Below are 13,962 nucleotides of genomic sequence, written 5' to 3' on the forward strand. Positions count from 1 at the left end.
CCCCCCCCCGCCCCGTGTTCCTTGCCTGTTCCCTCCTCCTCCTCTGTGTGTCCACTCCCGAGGCAGGGCAGAGCCTCCAACCCCCCAGAGGGCCTCAGGAGCAACCCTGAGAGGGGAGCCGGGGTGGGAACAGCAGGGCCCTGGGCTGCTGGCTCGGGGACAGGTTTCGTGGCCCTCGGCCTGGTCCTGTCTGGCTGACGGCAGCTCTGCCCTCCCCGAGGCTTCCCGCTCCCTCCCCACCCTGTCTCTGTCCTTGTCTCCTGTTTGAACTCAGAGAAAGTTCTTGGTTATGGGGCAGCCCTTTCACGCTCAGACCAACAGTGGCAGGGCCAAGCCATCCTAGGCCTCCTTTGGAAAGGGGAGCATATGGAGTTCCCACTGTGGCTCAGCTGTAATGAATCCAACCAGTATCCATGAGCATGTGGGTTCGATCGCTTAAGCCTCGCTCAGTGGGTTAAGGATCCAGCGTTGCCGTGCGCTGTGGTGTAGGTCACCAACATGGCTTGGATCCCGCATAGGCCGGCAGCCGTAGCTCTGATTCGACCCCCTAGCCTGGGAACGTCCATATGCCACAGGTGTGGCATTAAAAAAAAAATAGGGGAGCGTGTGCCACACGGGGACAGGCAGCCCGTATGCCGTGTCCCTCCTTCTTCCCGTCAGAGGAGGGATGGCCCTGCCCTGGTAGACCAGGCCCTCCTTCAAAAGAGCAGCCCTGGGAGTTCTCGTTGTGGCACAGCGGAAGCGAATCTGACCAGCATCCGTGAAGATGCAGGTTTGATCCCTGGCCCTGCTGAGTGGGTCAGGGATCCGGCATTGCTGTGAGCTGTGGTGTAAGTCGCAGACGCGGCTCGGATCCCACATTGCCGTGGCTGCGGCGGTCGGTCGGCAGCTGCAGCTCTGATTCGACCCCTAGCTTGGGAGTTTCCATATGCCGCAGGTGTGGCCCTGAAAAGCAAAAAAAAAAAAAAAAAGGAGTGGCCTTGGGGAACAAAAGAAGGCTGTCCCCATGCCCTTGGCAGTGGCATTTCTCTGTCTGATGAGATAAAGCTCCTGGGGCCGAGCGTCTGAAGTGGCAGGAACTCTTCCGACGCCTTCATGGTGCTCCGGGCTTGGGGAAACCAGCCCCTGAGGGTGGCCGGGGCACTGCACGTCAGGCTTGAAATGGCTGTTCCCAGGGTGGTCTGAGGCCCCGAGCCCCCCTCCCATACCCCCCCACCCCATCTCACGTCCCCCCAGAGATCGAGGGCTTCTTCCCAGTCCCCCTAGAGGCAGCCTCCCCACCCCTGGACAAATGCTGCCTGTGTTTGCGGCCGACGTCTCGAAAGGTCACCAGCATGATTTCCGAGTTAAGCACCTGTCTGAGGCCCTGACTGACAAGCACGGGCCGCTGGCAGTTGAGTCCCTCTGCCCAGCCCGCCGGCAGCCACCACTGCATTCACGCAGCCCCAGCCGGGCCGCTCCGCTCCAAGGATGAGCCAGGCCTACTCGCCCCCTCTCTCTCTGGTCTCTTTCTCTCTTTTGGGCACTCGGTCTGTCTCCTTGCCTCTCTCCAGATGGGAGTGCACGCCTGGCTCCCAGGGCCCGGGGAGACGTTGCCGCTTCTCGGAAGGCGGGCAGAGAGGGCAGGGAGCGCCACCACCTGACTCCAGCATCGGCTCCGAGGCTCTGACTCCTCCTCAAAGCCCATCCCTTGGCACACAGAACCAGGTTGCCTGCAGGCACCCCTGCCCCAGCCTCCTCTAGAAGGACCTGGTCTCCTCCTGGGGCAGCAGACGACCAGAGAGCCCTCTCTCTGGGGCGCACAGGGCCTCCTCTCCAGGTTTGACCCCACGCCAGCTAGGCTCATGGACCAGAGCCCACCGCCTTTTTATATGTTCTAGAAGGCCTGGCTTGGGCTGTTGACTGCCAGCATTTTCTGAGATAGACGATGGTGGTGCCCGCCTCCTTGAGGTGGTCACTGCCACTTGCCTGTCCCTGGGCAACCTCTTTTGGTCCCATCCGGAATCCTCAGTCCTGGGGTCAGACGTGTGTTAGCCTTTTCTCCGTCTAGTACCCAATACTCGGGCGTAAACTCTGTCCGTGGTGGAGCTGACAGTGAAGCTAGGGCCAAGGCTGGACCCAGCCCCTGTGTCTCCCTCCAACCCTGCCAGGCCCGCGGGAGTCCTCTCAGCTTTCTGCCGGCAGAGTCCCCCTCCTCGTCTGCTGCTGGTCTGGCCGGAGGCCGGGAGCTGGGGAGACTCGTGCCCTCCCTCCGCAGGGAGAGGGGCTGCCCCCAAACCAGTGGCTCAGGCCCCACGCTGTCTGCCCCCCCCCCAGGAAGAGACGACATGCTGGACGTGGAGACCGACGCCTACATCCACTGCGTCAGCGCCTTCGTCAAGCTGGCCCAGAGCGAGTACCAGCTGCTGACCGACGTCATCCCCGAGCACCATCAGAAAAAGACCTTCGACTCTTTGATCCAGGTCCCACCCCGCCCCGGGGCCCTGACCAGATGCCCCAGCAAGAGCTGTCCCTGCAGAAGCTTGCGTGTGGGCCAGGCCCGTGGTCCACAGCCCTCGGCTCCAGCCCACCACCCTTCCCGCCATCCCGGGGGTCTGTCCTGGGCGCCGTGCCCCGTCGGGACCTCCCCGTCAGAGGCCAGCGTCCCCCCAGGCTCCTGCCGGCGGCCTCGCCGTCCCTGGGAACCAGCCGTCGGCCCCCTCCCCTGAGCCCTGCCCTGGCCCCGCTCCCTCAGGATGCCCTGGACGGGCTGATGCTGGAAGGGGAGAACATTGTGGCCGCCGCCCGCAAGGCCATCATCCGGCACGACTTCTCGGCCGTGCTCACCGTCTTCCCCATCCTGCGGCACCTCAAGCAGACCAAGCCGGAGTTTGACCAGGTGCTCCAGGTATGTGGGTGAGGAGGCCCTCGGGGACAGTGGCGGGGAGGAATCCTGCCGCCCGCCCGGCGCACCCTCCCAAGGGAACCGTGGTTCTCGGCCCCCACGCCCCGGCTCCGAGGATGAATGGCAGCCACTTCCGCAGCGCCCGGGGCGTCTGGGGGGCTCGCAGGGGGCGTGAAGGAGAGAGACAGTCCCCTGGGGTGACGGGCCAGGAAGCAGCTGGAAGGAGCAGGGCTCCATGTGCAGCCTGCGGCCCAGGCCCTGGCACCTGTGCAGCCACGTGCTTCCTCAGGGCACGGCCGCCAGCACCAAGAACAAGCTGCCCGGCCTCATCACCGCCATGGAGACTGTCGGAGCCAAAGCGCTGGAGGACTTCGCCGACAACATCAAGGTGCCCTTTCTTCTCCGCTGCCGCCAGGCCAGCCGGTGACCCGGCCTGGGAACTCCAGAGCGGGCCTCCCGGAAGGAAGGGGGGGAAGTGGGCTGTGCCTCTGGTCTCCTGCCAGTACCCACGGGCCTCCCTTTCTTCCAGGGGCCCCCACCCCAGGCTTGAAGCTCCTGCCTCACTTGTCAGGTCGCCCTTGAGCTTGAGGGGTGTGCTGACATCTGTCTGCCAGGAGGTGGCGCCAGGAGCCTGCCGGCGGCACAGGGTGGGCTCAGGGCCTCCTTGGGAGCCGTCTCAGGGAGTGGGGCTGTTTTTTCCCACAGAACGACCCAGACAAAGAATACAACATGCCCAAGGATGGCACCGTGCACGAACTCACAAGCAACGTAGGTGCTGGGTGGGGACACCCAGGGCGGGGAGGGGGCCCAGCCTGGCCCGGAGCCTTCACCAAGGGTGCCCAGATGGCAGGAGGGACCCGCTTAGTGCCGCCAGCACCCAGAGGCCAGACCCACAGGGTGAATCACAAAGTTGGCAGCCCCCTTTCCACTGGGCGGACCCCTGGTGCTGCACCTGCCCCAAAGGGGTCAGAAGGGGTGAATCGTGGGAAGTGACCTGACCTCGTGGCAGGTGGGTCCTGCCTTTGACCTTCTTCCTGGACCTGTTTGCTGCCCCTGCAGGCCATCCTCTTCCTGCAGCAGCTCCTGGACTTCCAGGAGACAGCAGGCGCCATGCTGGCCTCCCAAGGTACTGGGCACCTCCCAGCGGGGCCCGGGGCCCCACTCCTCTCTCTTGCCTGGAGATGTGGGCTTAGCCCCCCTCCAGGGGCACTGGCCCCCTCTGGGTGAGGAGATTTCCACCCCCACCCCCGCCCCGAGCTGAGCATCAGGAAGGTGGGGGGGCGGTTAGACCACCTCTCGTGGCCTCCATCCCCTCTGGGCTCCTCCCGCTGTCCTCACTCTGGAGAGAATGCGCTTGTTTGAAGGTGCCCTTCCTGCCCTTCCCCCCCCCCCGCGTTTCCCGGCTCCTCATGTGTCGCCTGTCCTCCTAATGAGTGTCACGCCGTTGACCCCGTCAGGGGCCGGCATCTCAGGGCCAGCCCGGCCTCCTCTCTTGACCGCCGCCCCGGGACTGGGGCTCGGGGGATTAGCGCGTTAGCACAGAGACCTGGTGCAGCTTGCTGGTGTCCCCAGGCTTCCCCCTTTCACCCCGGTTGCTTGGGCAGGGAGCCAAGGAGCAGCCTCTGGCCTGCGGTTTTCCCGCTGTCCCCTTTGTGCAGCGTGACGCTGCCCTGCTGCCTGTGTTTGGGCGTCGTGGGGAGTGGGGCTGCCTGGCTGGAGGGCGCGGCCGTTTCTAACCTGTTTTTGCACTTCGCATCTTTCTCCCTCCTTGTCTCTCCTCCCCCCCTTCCCCTCTGTGCTCACTGCCTCTCACTCCGTAGTTCTTGGGGACACATACAATATTCCTTTAGACCCCCGAGGTAAGCGGCAGGGCTCGGTGGCCCCATCCTCCCCCTCTGGAGCCCCGTGGGTGACGTTTCCCTGGGGACAGAGGCCCCTGGACAGACCCGGGACCTGCTGGGGAAGGAGTCAGAGGGGACACGGGTTCCTTCAGCGTGTTCCCAACCCTCTCAGCTCCCTGATGGCTACTTTCTGTCCCTGGGCTTCTCCAGGCGGGATCCTGCTGTGTCCAGCGCCCTCAGTACACCCTCCAGGCTGGCCCAGCCCCTCCCGGCCCCCTCCCCTACCTGTCCCCCTCCCCGCTTGCCCCTCGGCTGGCCTTCTGCTCTGTGCAGGCAGCAGGTCCGTTCAGGAGGGCTGTTCAGGAGGGTTCAGGAGGCCATGCAGAGCCTATTCTAAGTCTCTGTTGCTGTCACCTGGGATAAGAGAGCCTTGTAGAAACCAGCCAGCCTGGATCTGATTTGGGGCTAGGGCTCAGGGCGTGCCCCTTGCTGTCCTGCCAGCCTTCCTGCTGATCCTATGATGGGAAGAGGCCCAAGGGAGCGCCCGGCGGCGGGAGGGAGCCCTGCGGCTCAGCACCCAGCTGCTCCGTGGGCCAGGGGAGGCCAGAGAGGGTCAGCGGCCGGGACAGGCTGCAGTAACAGGCCTTCTCCTCTCGCAGAGACCAGCTCCTCAGCCACCAGCTACAACTCGGAGTTCAGCAAGCGCCTGCTGAGCACCTATATCTGTGAGTGCTCCTGCGCCCGGGCTCCCTGCCTCTCTCTGCCGCTCCCCTTTGTGCTCTGCTGCTGTTCCCGTCCTGCTCCTGAGCGCCCCTGACCTTCAGACGTGCAGCCTTCCCTCTGGTTCAGGGTCTGCGGGGGCTGGGCCAAGGGTCCTGAGGTCCATGGGCTCTGGAATTGGGGAGGGACAAGGAGCAACAGGTGGGAGTTGGTTTGTGGGCCCCCTTTGGTCCAGCTGCCTTGGTGGGCATGGCCGCATCCTTCCCTGTGCAGGTAAAGTGCTGGGCAACCTGCAGCTGAACTTACTGAGCAAGTCCAAGGTGTACGAGGACCCGGCCCTGAGCGCCGTCTTCCTGCACAACAACTACAACTACATCCTCAAGGCCCTGGAGAAGTAAGGGGCCTCCCCCGCCCCGCCCGGCCTCCCCCCCCCCCCCCCCCCCCCCCCCCCCCCCGCCCGGCCTGCTGGGCGGGCCCCGGCGTGGCCGCGGAGCCGGCAGCCTTTCTGTCCTCCTCTCTCTCCCCTTCTCCCCCGCACCCCACCCCGCCCCAGGTCTGAGCTGATCCAGCTGGTGGCCGTGACCCAGAAGACTGCCGAGCGCTCCTACCGGGAGCACATCGAACAGCAGATCCAGACCTACCAGCGCAGGTGGGCACCCGCCCCCTCCCCTCGCCCGGGTACCCACCCACCCCTTCCTTCTCAGCCTCAGAACCACCCCGGGCCCAGCAGGAGTGGGGTCAGTGACAGCCCCTGTGATGGTCCCACCCCTGCGCGGGCTGGAGCGGAAGCCCCCTTCCCCACCAGTCCCCGCCCCCCGGGGGCTGTTTGGCCAGCCGTGGCACGGGAGCCTGCCAAGGGTGACCCAGCAGACATGTCGGGAACATTTAGACCGAGGGAAGAGCAGGGTCGCAAGGGCACTCGAACTGGGCTGAGCCTCTCGACAGGGCTTTGTGCTCCTCTCCTCCTGTCGCTTATTTATTTATTTATTTTTTGGTCTTTCAGGGCCGCACCAGTGGCGGCACATGGAGGTTCCCAGGCCAGGGGTCAAATCGGAGCTGCAACTGCCGGCCTCCACCACAGCCACAGCCACGCGGGATCCGAGCCACATCTGGGACCTACACCACAGCTCATGGCAATGCCAGATCCTTAACCCACTGAGCGGGACCAGGGATCGAAGCCGCGTCCTCATGGATGCTGGTCGGATTCATTAACCACTGAGCCACAGCGGGAACTCCTTTTTTTTTCCCCCTATTTCTGAGTTTGGGCATCTCTCTCCCTTTGTGCGTTTCTTCCCCAGGAGTGTGTCTCTCTCTCCCTTCTCATTTATCTGCCCTCCGCGCTCTCCTTTCTTTCTCATCTGCTTCTCTGTCTTAATTAGGTATATTGACGTGAGTGTACTTGAAAGCGCTGGTTCAATGTATTGAGTTTCCTGTTCTTTATTTTAAAAGTGAGCAGATGGAACATTTTTCTTCCCAAGGACGAGTCTGAGCTCTGTTTTGCTTAGTTGTGACCCAGATCGATTCCCTCCCTCCCCACCTCCCCTCCGTAGATCCAGAAATTAAAAACAAAAGCAAAAAACCCCAACCATCCAGCCCCAGGGAAGGAGCAGCTGCCTGAGGCTGCCCCTTCCGTGCCCCCGCTTCTCTCCCTGCCTGGCAGCTGGTTAAAGGTGACTGACTACCTCACTGAGAAGAATCTACCTGTGTTCCAACCCGGAGTCAAGGTGGGCTGAAGGGCCGGGCTGGAGAGGGGTGTCTGGCAGACACGATGCTTTCTGTTGTGTCTCTGGGACAAAACGGACAAGCCAGCGTCCAACTGGCCTGAGAGAGTAAAGGATGCCTGGGGCCCTCGGGATGGGACCTCAGGGGTGGGGAGGAGGGCGCTGGCCTTGGTGTTTGGGGAGGGAGCAGGGGAAGGGCGCCACCGCTCTGAGAACTGCTTTCTGTCTCGAAGCTGCGGGACAAGGAGCGGCAGGTGATCAAGGAGCGTTTTAAGGTGAGTCAGGACCCTCTCCCCGCCCGATCGCTGCTGCTGCTGCTGCTGCCATAGCCACACAGACCCAAACGCTGGCCTCCGGGTCACTTCTTTTTCCACCTTTTGGGCGGCCAGGGCTTCAACGATGGCCTTGAAGAACTGTGCAAGATCCAGAAGGCCTGGGCCATTCCCGACACAGAGCAGAGAGACAAGATCCGCCAAGCCCAGAAAAACATCGTGAAGGAGACCTACGGGGCCTTTCTGCACAGGTGAGTCCTGAGCCTGTCTCCCCAGGCCTGCGCTCCCCCTGCCCCAGCTGGGCCTCTGGGCTCTTCTCCAAGAAAACATGGAGGGGTTCCCTGGTGACCTAGTGGTTAAGGATCCGGCATTGTCCTTGCCGAGGCCCAGGTCACTGCTGTGATGCGGGTTCAATCCCTGGCCCAGGAACTTTCACATGCCACAAGCGCAGCCAAAAAAGAAGAAGAAAGAAAACACAGGGAGGGTGGTGGGTTTGGGGGGCAGATCCAGTGCCCGGGGCTTTGGTGCGGGGTCAGACGTGGACGTCACTCAGGGGCACCCCATCAGGAGGGCGCTGAGCCGGAGCTGGGGGCCGCCCCCGCTGACCCCGGTGCCTGGTCAGGTACGGCAGCGTGCCCTTCACCAAGAACCCCGAGAAGTACATCAAGTACCGCGTGGAGCAGGTGGGCGACATGATCGATCGCCTGTTTGACACCTCCGCCTGAGCGGCCGCCGCCCCACCTGGCTCTGCCAGACCAGCCATGTTACCGGACAGATAAACCCGTGTTAACCAGCCTCGGGCCCCGGGAGCGTGGCATCCTTTGAGACAGTCGTCTTTCTCCGTCACGTCGAGTCCTGGTCTGCGCTTCCTCTCAAAGCCCCCGTCCCCCGCCCAGCCCGTGCGCCCCCAGAACCCGGGGTGGGGGGTCCTCCTCCGTGCCTGGGTTTTGTGACCCTGACCGCAGCCTGTAGGGGCCACATGATGACTTCAAGACCAGAAGGGCAGAGAAGGAGGACAGGGGTCTGGGCCCACACTGCCTTGGGTGTACAGGAGCAGGAGGGCAGGGCAGCCGACCTCTGCCCCTTTGGCCCAGGCATGTGGAGAAAAAGCCCCCACAACTGAGCTGCCAGATCCAGTGCAGGGAACGCATCCCCTGTCCTCACGGTCCTGCAGTCTGGGGGCGTCCTGCTCCCGAAACTCCCCCCCCACCCCCAGTGACCAGAGCAGGAATGCCCTCTCCCCAGCCCTCAGAGCCAGCACCCCACAGGGGTGCACAGGAGTCCCAACCACCCTGTGCGGCCACTTAGGCACCTGTCACCCAGTCCCCAGTGCTCTGGCCCATGGCCAAGCAGCAGTGGCTGCAGAAGGAGCAGCTAGGCTGCCTTTGGGGCGGGTGACCAGCGGACGGGGGTGAACCCTTCAGGAGCAGAGTGGGAATCGGGGGCGTGAGACGGAGCCCCACTTATGTTGACAAGTGTGAGCAGCTGAGCTCCGTGAACACAGACCCTTGAGATGCCCTTGCACTTGGGTGATGGGTTTATTCCACACTCTGCCCGCTCGCACTAACAGAAGGGAGAGCTCGGGGTGGCTGGAGTCCTCGAGGCTTAGGGAAGAGGGTCGACCTCCCTCCGCCTCTCTCCGGAGACCCTGTCACAGCCCTCCCCGCCAGACCTGCCCCCGCCCCCAGGCCTGCAGCCCCTCCTCGTTACAGCCTGGGCTTCCCGCCATGGGGCGCGCCCTCCCCGGGGGCTGGGTCAGACTTGCATGTCCCCCACTTCCAGAGTGCAAGGAAGATGAACTGGCTACACAGCATCCCCGCCACATACACCAGGAAGAACGTGTGGTCAGCAGCCTCGACCCAGCTCTTTGCTGGCCCCTTGACTCCTCTGGGGGCTGCTGCGGGGAGAGGCAGGGAAAGCAGGTGTACCCAGGGCTCAGCCAGCCTGCACGCTCCAGCACATGCTCACTGGTTGTTAGAGTCACAACTAATGAACATTTGGGCCTGGCCCATTCTAGGTCCCCCTGTGATGTAGACATGCCCGCGGGAAGAGGCTCTCAGGCAGAGGGTTAGCCCAGGCAGTCTGAAATCACGCCCCGGCCTTTAGGGAGGCGAACCCTGCTCCCTGATCCAGATCTGCTGCTGCCAAGGGCCGCCGTGGTGGAGCCCAGGGCCAGTGGGCCAGCAGAATATGGGTGGAAACCTCTAAGCCTGGTGGCCCCAAGCCCAAGTGTGCCGCCTGCCAGCTCTGCCCCAAGGCCTTGTTCCTCAGCAGCCCCCCAGGAAGGCCCCCAGGCCCTGCCCACCTTCAGGATTAGCCCCTGGCTGCCCGTGGGCTTGCTGCGCCCCTCTCGGAGCTGGAGCTGGGCTGGGGCCGGGGCCGCTCTCGGCCCTGAGGTTGCCACGGGCCAGCAGCGCGGCCAGCAGCACAGTCTCCATGGTGCTGATGAAGAGCAGCAGCAGCAGGACGGTGAAGTAGTAAACTGGGTGGGAGGGGAAGGAAAGTCAGGGCCAGGCCTGGCCTTGAGCGTGCGGGGCCCGAGCAGAGGCACCCTGGCTCGGGGGACAGCCGCTGTGGCCGGGCGAGGGCTTGGGGCTTACTGAGCAGTGGGTTGCAGGAGGAGGAGCTGGGCAGGCCCTGCACAAGGGAGGAGTGGAAGACGAGGTAGCCCAGCAGCAGGGTCACCTTGTAGGCAATGCGCTCGGTCCGGAGGGGCAGCAGCCCCCCGCACAGGTCAGCCAGCAGCAGCGCCTCCCCGGGCACCAGTAGCGCTATGATGGTCTTGAGCGCCGTGTTCTCCAGGCGCAACTGGAAGGAAGGAAGTCGGGGCTTTCCTGGGGGTGCGTGGGGGCGGGCGGGAGAAGGGTGGTGTCGTGGGGCATCTCGGTGCCCCCCTCGGCCGTGGGGCAGCCACCTCCTGACTCACCGTCACCTGGAAGCAGGGCACCAGCTGCCAGGGTGGGACCTGGGCTCTCAAATCCCGAACCACATATTCCCGCTTGACACTCACAATCTCGTTCACCGCCAGGACCCGGAACTCCAGCTCCATCACTGAAGGGGCGTGAGGGGCGGGGCGGAGGTGAGAGCCGTGAACTAGGAAACAAACAGCCCCGCCCCCGCGGGGGCGGGGACAGCTGGAGCCCAGGGAGGATGTCTGACGGCGGTGGGGGACAGACCCAAAGAAACTGGTCTTTACAAGAGCTTTCCAAACTGATTTTTGCAGTACCCCGTTTTCTCCAGTTAGAGGAAGAGCCTTTACAGATGCATAGATGAATTTTCATTGTAAAAATAAATGCACTTTGCACCACTCGGAGGGGGACGCGGTCACAGACTCACCAGTATATCATCTCACCCTTGACATAGGATTCAGGGGGCAGCTGCTGTGTTATTTCCCAGAGGGGAGGGCTGTAAGGGGAGGTGGGACTTCTCTGTCAAGCTGCCGGGTTTGTGGGATATGCATGGGGTGGCTACACCTTGGAGAGGCTTCCAGGAAGGAGGCCGCAGCCATCTGAACCTCTGGGCTTGACACAAGTTTGGGCCTGGCTGCTGGGAGGCAGTTGCTCCGGAGTAGCTCGGGGTGGGGGTTGTGAGGGAGGAGAGAAGATTGAAGTTAGGCTGCAGCCTAGAGCAGTGGAGAACCAGGAGGTGGGGCTGCCGTGTGCCTGGGAGGCGCAGGGTCAAAGAAGCTCCGTTAAGCCTCAGGGTAGACTGGTGTGAACACAGATACAGCAGCCCTGCATCGAGTCATGTCAACGGCCTATGCTGGAGGCCCAAGGCTTCCCCTTCCGCCACCCCTCATCCCCCAGCCCCCGTCCTGACAGCACCAACCAGTGTTGCTGAAAGCGAAGAAGCTGAGGTTGCACTCGCTCTCGTCTCTGGGGAAGTGGAAGAGCTCAAGGTCACAGTTGGTCTCGGTGGTGAGGGCCAGGTAGAGCTCGATGTGGCCGTCCCGGTCCACTTGGGCCTGGGGGCTCTCGTTCTGCCAGTTCACCCAGAGCCTGCAGAGGGAAAGGCATGACAGCCAGAGGCCCGGCTCCTCCTCAGAAGCGGGGCGGGGGGCACCTGCATGTGCCCAGCTGCCACCCACTGCCCTCGGGGTTCCAGAACATAGGGCCGTGTGAGGCACGGCAGTCGTACCCAAAGTCTGGTGGGGTCACCAGGAGGGGAATGTTCACTAAGGACCTTCTGGCTCTAAAAGGGGACTAGAGAGGGATACGCCCGGCCAGTTCCCTGGGACAAGAACCCCGTGTCACTTACGCCTCCCGGATAGTGAGTCCTGGCATCCAGAAAGATTCCAAGGGCAGCGTGACTGGGCCATGCCGGGGTCCAGGCGAGTTCCAGGCCAGGCGAGTGTCCAGCCAGGACTGGGGACACAAGGATGCTCCTAAGGCTCCCACTCTCTGTACACATGTGCCCCCGCTGGGCAGGTCGATGAAGGCCAGTACTCTGCCAGACCCCCAGGCTCTCCCTCCCCACCCTCAACTGACCCCCCAAGCATGCGTGCTCACCAGCTGAAGCAGCAGCGTGGAGGACATGGTGTAGCGCAGAATGTCCTGGGGAAGGGGCCGTGTGTCACTGTGAGGGTGGGCGTATGTAACAAGGCAAGAGACCCCAGCACTGGCTGGGCCAGGTCTGTTCCACGCCCCCCCCAGGGGGCCCCTGAATCCTCCACAGCCTGAGGGCACTTACCACGTTAAACACGTTGGACACAAACACCTGCACATCCACAAGCAGGGGCGCGCTTCCGTTGTTGGGGATCTGGATGGGTTCCTGAATGTTGCGGGATGAGTTGAGGTTGAAGAAGAATGGCTGGTCTGAGGGATGGAGGTCAAGGTCAGCCAGTGCCCTGGGACCCAGATCCTGAAGCTCAAGACCTTACGCTTTCTACCTACCAGCCACTGGTTTGCTGAAGCTGTGCACCTGGGTCAAGGGTTGAGTGGTACTGAGCCTGAGGAAGGCAAGATGGAGCAGAAGCCACAGAGCCATCAGCAGCAGCTGCACCAAGGGGCTGGATGGAGCAGCAGCGCCTAAGCTGCAACCTCTATTCCAGTAACTTCTCTGGGGAATGGGGCTGTTGATTGGAAGCAGCTGTTGTTCTGTGCAACGACCCTGGAGCCTTGGCCTTGGTACACCCTCACCCCAGGTTCCACAAACACCCGAAGACAAAGCCCAGGACCCAGCCCCACCCACCTTGCACCTGCCTGGGCTTCCCGGTCCTGTTCCATTTCCACCACCTGGAACCAGTTACCACATTCAAGGCTGGCCAAGAGAACCAGGCAAGCATGGGACCCCCCCTCCCCGCCCCAACACACACACCTTTCTCTGATACGGTTCTTCCAATCCGGACAGGTGCAGCCTGTGTTTCCACAGCAGGCGCCCACCTGGCTAATAGCCACACCCTTACCAAAGTGCCCTATGCTCAACAACGAGGCACATCTTTGAGAGTTTTCGTTTTCCTGCCTCTCCTTTAAACACCAAATGAATTTCATGTAAAAAGCCTTGGCTTGGAGTGCTCATCACGGCTCAGCAGAAATGAGTCTGACTAGGATCCATGAAGAAGCAGGTTCAATCCCTGGCCTCGCTCAGTGGGTTAAGGATCCGGCATTGTCATGAGCATAGGTTGCAGAGGAGGCTCAGATCTGGCATTGCCGTGGCTGTGGTGCAGGCCAGCAGCCATAGCTCTGATTCAACCCCCAGCCTGGGAGCCTCCATATGTTTCGGGTGTGGCCTTAAAAAGACAAAATGAATACATATTTTAAAAAGCCTTGGCTCAAGAACTCCAGGAGTGGGGCAAACCTGGGGATAGGTAGAGACTAGCTCCTTTTTTTTTTTTTCCTTGCCACAGCATGCAGTGCCTTAATGTGGGATCTCAATGCCGAGACCAGGGAATGAACCCAGACCACAGCAGTGAAAGTGCCAACTCCTAGCCACTAGACCAGCAGGGAACTCCCCAGACCAGCTCCTGACCAAAGCCCTTGGGGCATTTCTGCTCTGCAAGGGAGTCTCAGCCTCCCCAGTTCAGCAGTGTCTTAGAACCATTTCTGCGAGCCCTGGAGCAGGACTGATGAGCCTGGGGATCAAAGGAGCACTTGGAGAGCAGATCCCAGTCAGCTGCCACAAAGGGAGGAAACCCCAAGGCTGCAAGTGGGTCGCACTGATCTGGCTGGCACTCCTCCAAGGGGCCCCAGGGAGCTGGGCACAGACGCGGAGCGGCCACAGCGCCAGCACACGAATGCTTCTAGGAACACACAGAGTGTCCAAGTGTGTCGTCGACCAACTTGAGCGAGCGCACTCACACACCCTGCCTGCCTCTGTGGAGCTCACTGGCGGGCGCTGGTTGGCTGATCTGTACACACCTGGCGCTTCGCGGCCAAGTGCAGAGAGCCTTCGCCGTCCCAGGCTCCCCCGCCTCAGGTGTTTCTATGCAGATTTGACCTCTGCTGCCTTCCTGCAGGCTGCCTTCTTTCCGTGTAACTCGGCTGAGCACCTTGCACCCGTGCATCCAGGCGTCCCTGTGAACTCCC

The 13,962-nt window shown here is 62.5% G+C and overlaps 2 protein-coding genes across 9 annotated transcripts in view; one reads left to right on the forward strand and one right to left on the reverse strand.

The window, feature by feature from the left end:
* Window positions 1–10,203, forward strand: part of EXOC7 (exocyst complex component 7) — a 24,922-nt gene extending 14,719 nt beyond the window's left edge. For 2 of the 5 annotated variants that reach the window (XM_003357960.4, XM_003357961.4), the window contains 12 exons: window positions 2,317–2,462; window positions 2,735–2,887; window positions 3,174–3,272; window positions 3,590–3,652; window positions 3,944–4,010; window positions 5,385–5,450; window positions 5,719–5,839; window positions 5,999–6,094; window positions 7,106–7,169; window positions 7,400–7,441; window positions 7,556–7,689; window positions 8,061–10,203. In XM_003357960.4, the coding sequence (XP_003358008.3) occupies window positions 2,317–2,462; window positions 2,735–2,887; window positions 3,174–3,272; window positions 3,590–3,652; window positions 3,944–4,010; window positions 5,385–5,450; window positions 5,719–5,839; window positions 5,999–6,094; window positions 7,106–7,169; window positions 7,400–7,441; window positions 7,556–7,689; window positions 8,061–8,163 (1,154 nt within the window). In that variant the 3' untranslated portion in view covers window positions 8,164–10,203. Of the gene's footprint in view, window positions 1–1,244; window positions 1,399–2,316; window positions 2,463–2,734; window positions 2,888–3,173; window positions 3,273–3,589; window positions 3,653–3,943; window positions 4,011–4,704; window positions 4,744–5,384; window positions 5,451–5,718; window positions 5,840–5,998; window positions 6,095–7,105; window positions 7,170–7,399; window positions 7,442–7,555; window positions 7,690–8,060 lie in introns of all 5 variants that reach the window. The other 3 variants (XM_003357964.4, XM_021066601.1, XM_005656924.3) reach the window with 3 other exon arrangements.
* Window positions 8,958–13,956, reverse strand: ZACN (zinc activated ion channel). 4 transcript variants are annotated; one of them, XM_021066603.1, is made up of 10 exons: window positions 13,795–13,956; window positions 12,331–12,386; window positions 12,128–12,252; window positions 11,947–11,991; window positions 11,696–11,802; window positions 11,267–11,436; window positions 10,365–10,489; window positions 10,039–10,246; window positions 9,744–9,920; window positions 9,145–9,335 (listed from the first exon to the last, which is right to left on the reverse strand). In XM_021066603.1, the coding sequence occupies exons 1-10, from the start codon at window positions 13,938–13,940 to the stop codon at window positions 9,145–9,147; spliced, it is 1,350 nt and encodes a 449-aa protein (XP_020922262.1). In that variant the 5' UTR covers window positions 13,941–13,956. The 4 variants fall into 4 exon arrangements, with proteins under 4 accessions (XP_020922261.1, XP_020922263.1, XP_020922262.1 ...); XM_003357965.4 differs by lacking the exon at window positions 13,795–13,956 and adding an exon at window positions 12,629–12,998; XM_021066602.1 differs by lacking the exon at window positions 13,795–13,956 and adding an exon at window positions 12,629–12,994 and having other exon boundaries at window positions 8,958–9,920; window positions 10,124–10,246.

The sequence above is a fragment of the Sus scrofa genome, chromosome 12 (assembly GCF_000003025.6).
Source record: "Sus scrofa isolate TJ Tabasco breed Duroc chromosome 12, Sscrofa11.1, whole genome shotgun sequence".
In the NCBI taxonomy this organism is placed as follows: domain Eukaryota; kingdom Metazoa; phylum Chordata; class Mammalia; order Artiodactyla; family Suidae; genus Sus; species Sus scrofa.

Bases quoted from the DNA above. Each gene is read 5' to 3' on its own strand.
- ZACN (XM_003357965.4), bottom strand. From the start codon at position 12,927: ATGAAATTCATTTGGTGTTTAAAGGAGAGGCAGGAAAACGAAAACTCT. The intron at 12,387-12,628 runs GTGGGTGGGGCT...TGCCTTCCTCAG, and splicing joins GAAGCCCAGGCAGGTGCAAG to GCTCAGTACCACTCAACCCT. The intron at 9,921-10,038 runs GTAAGCCCCAAG...CCTCCCACCCAG, and splicing joins CTCCTGCAACCCACTGCTCA to TTTACTACTTCACCGTCCTG.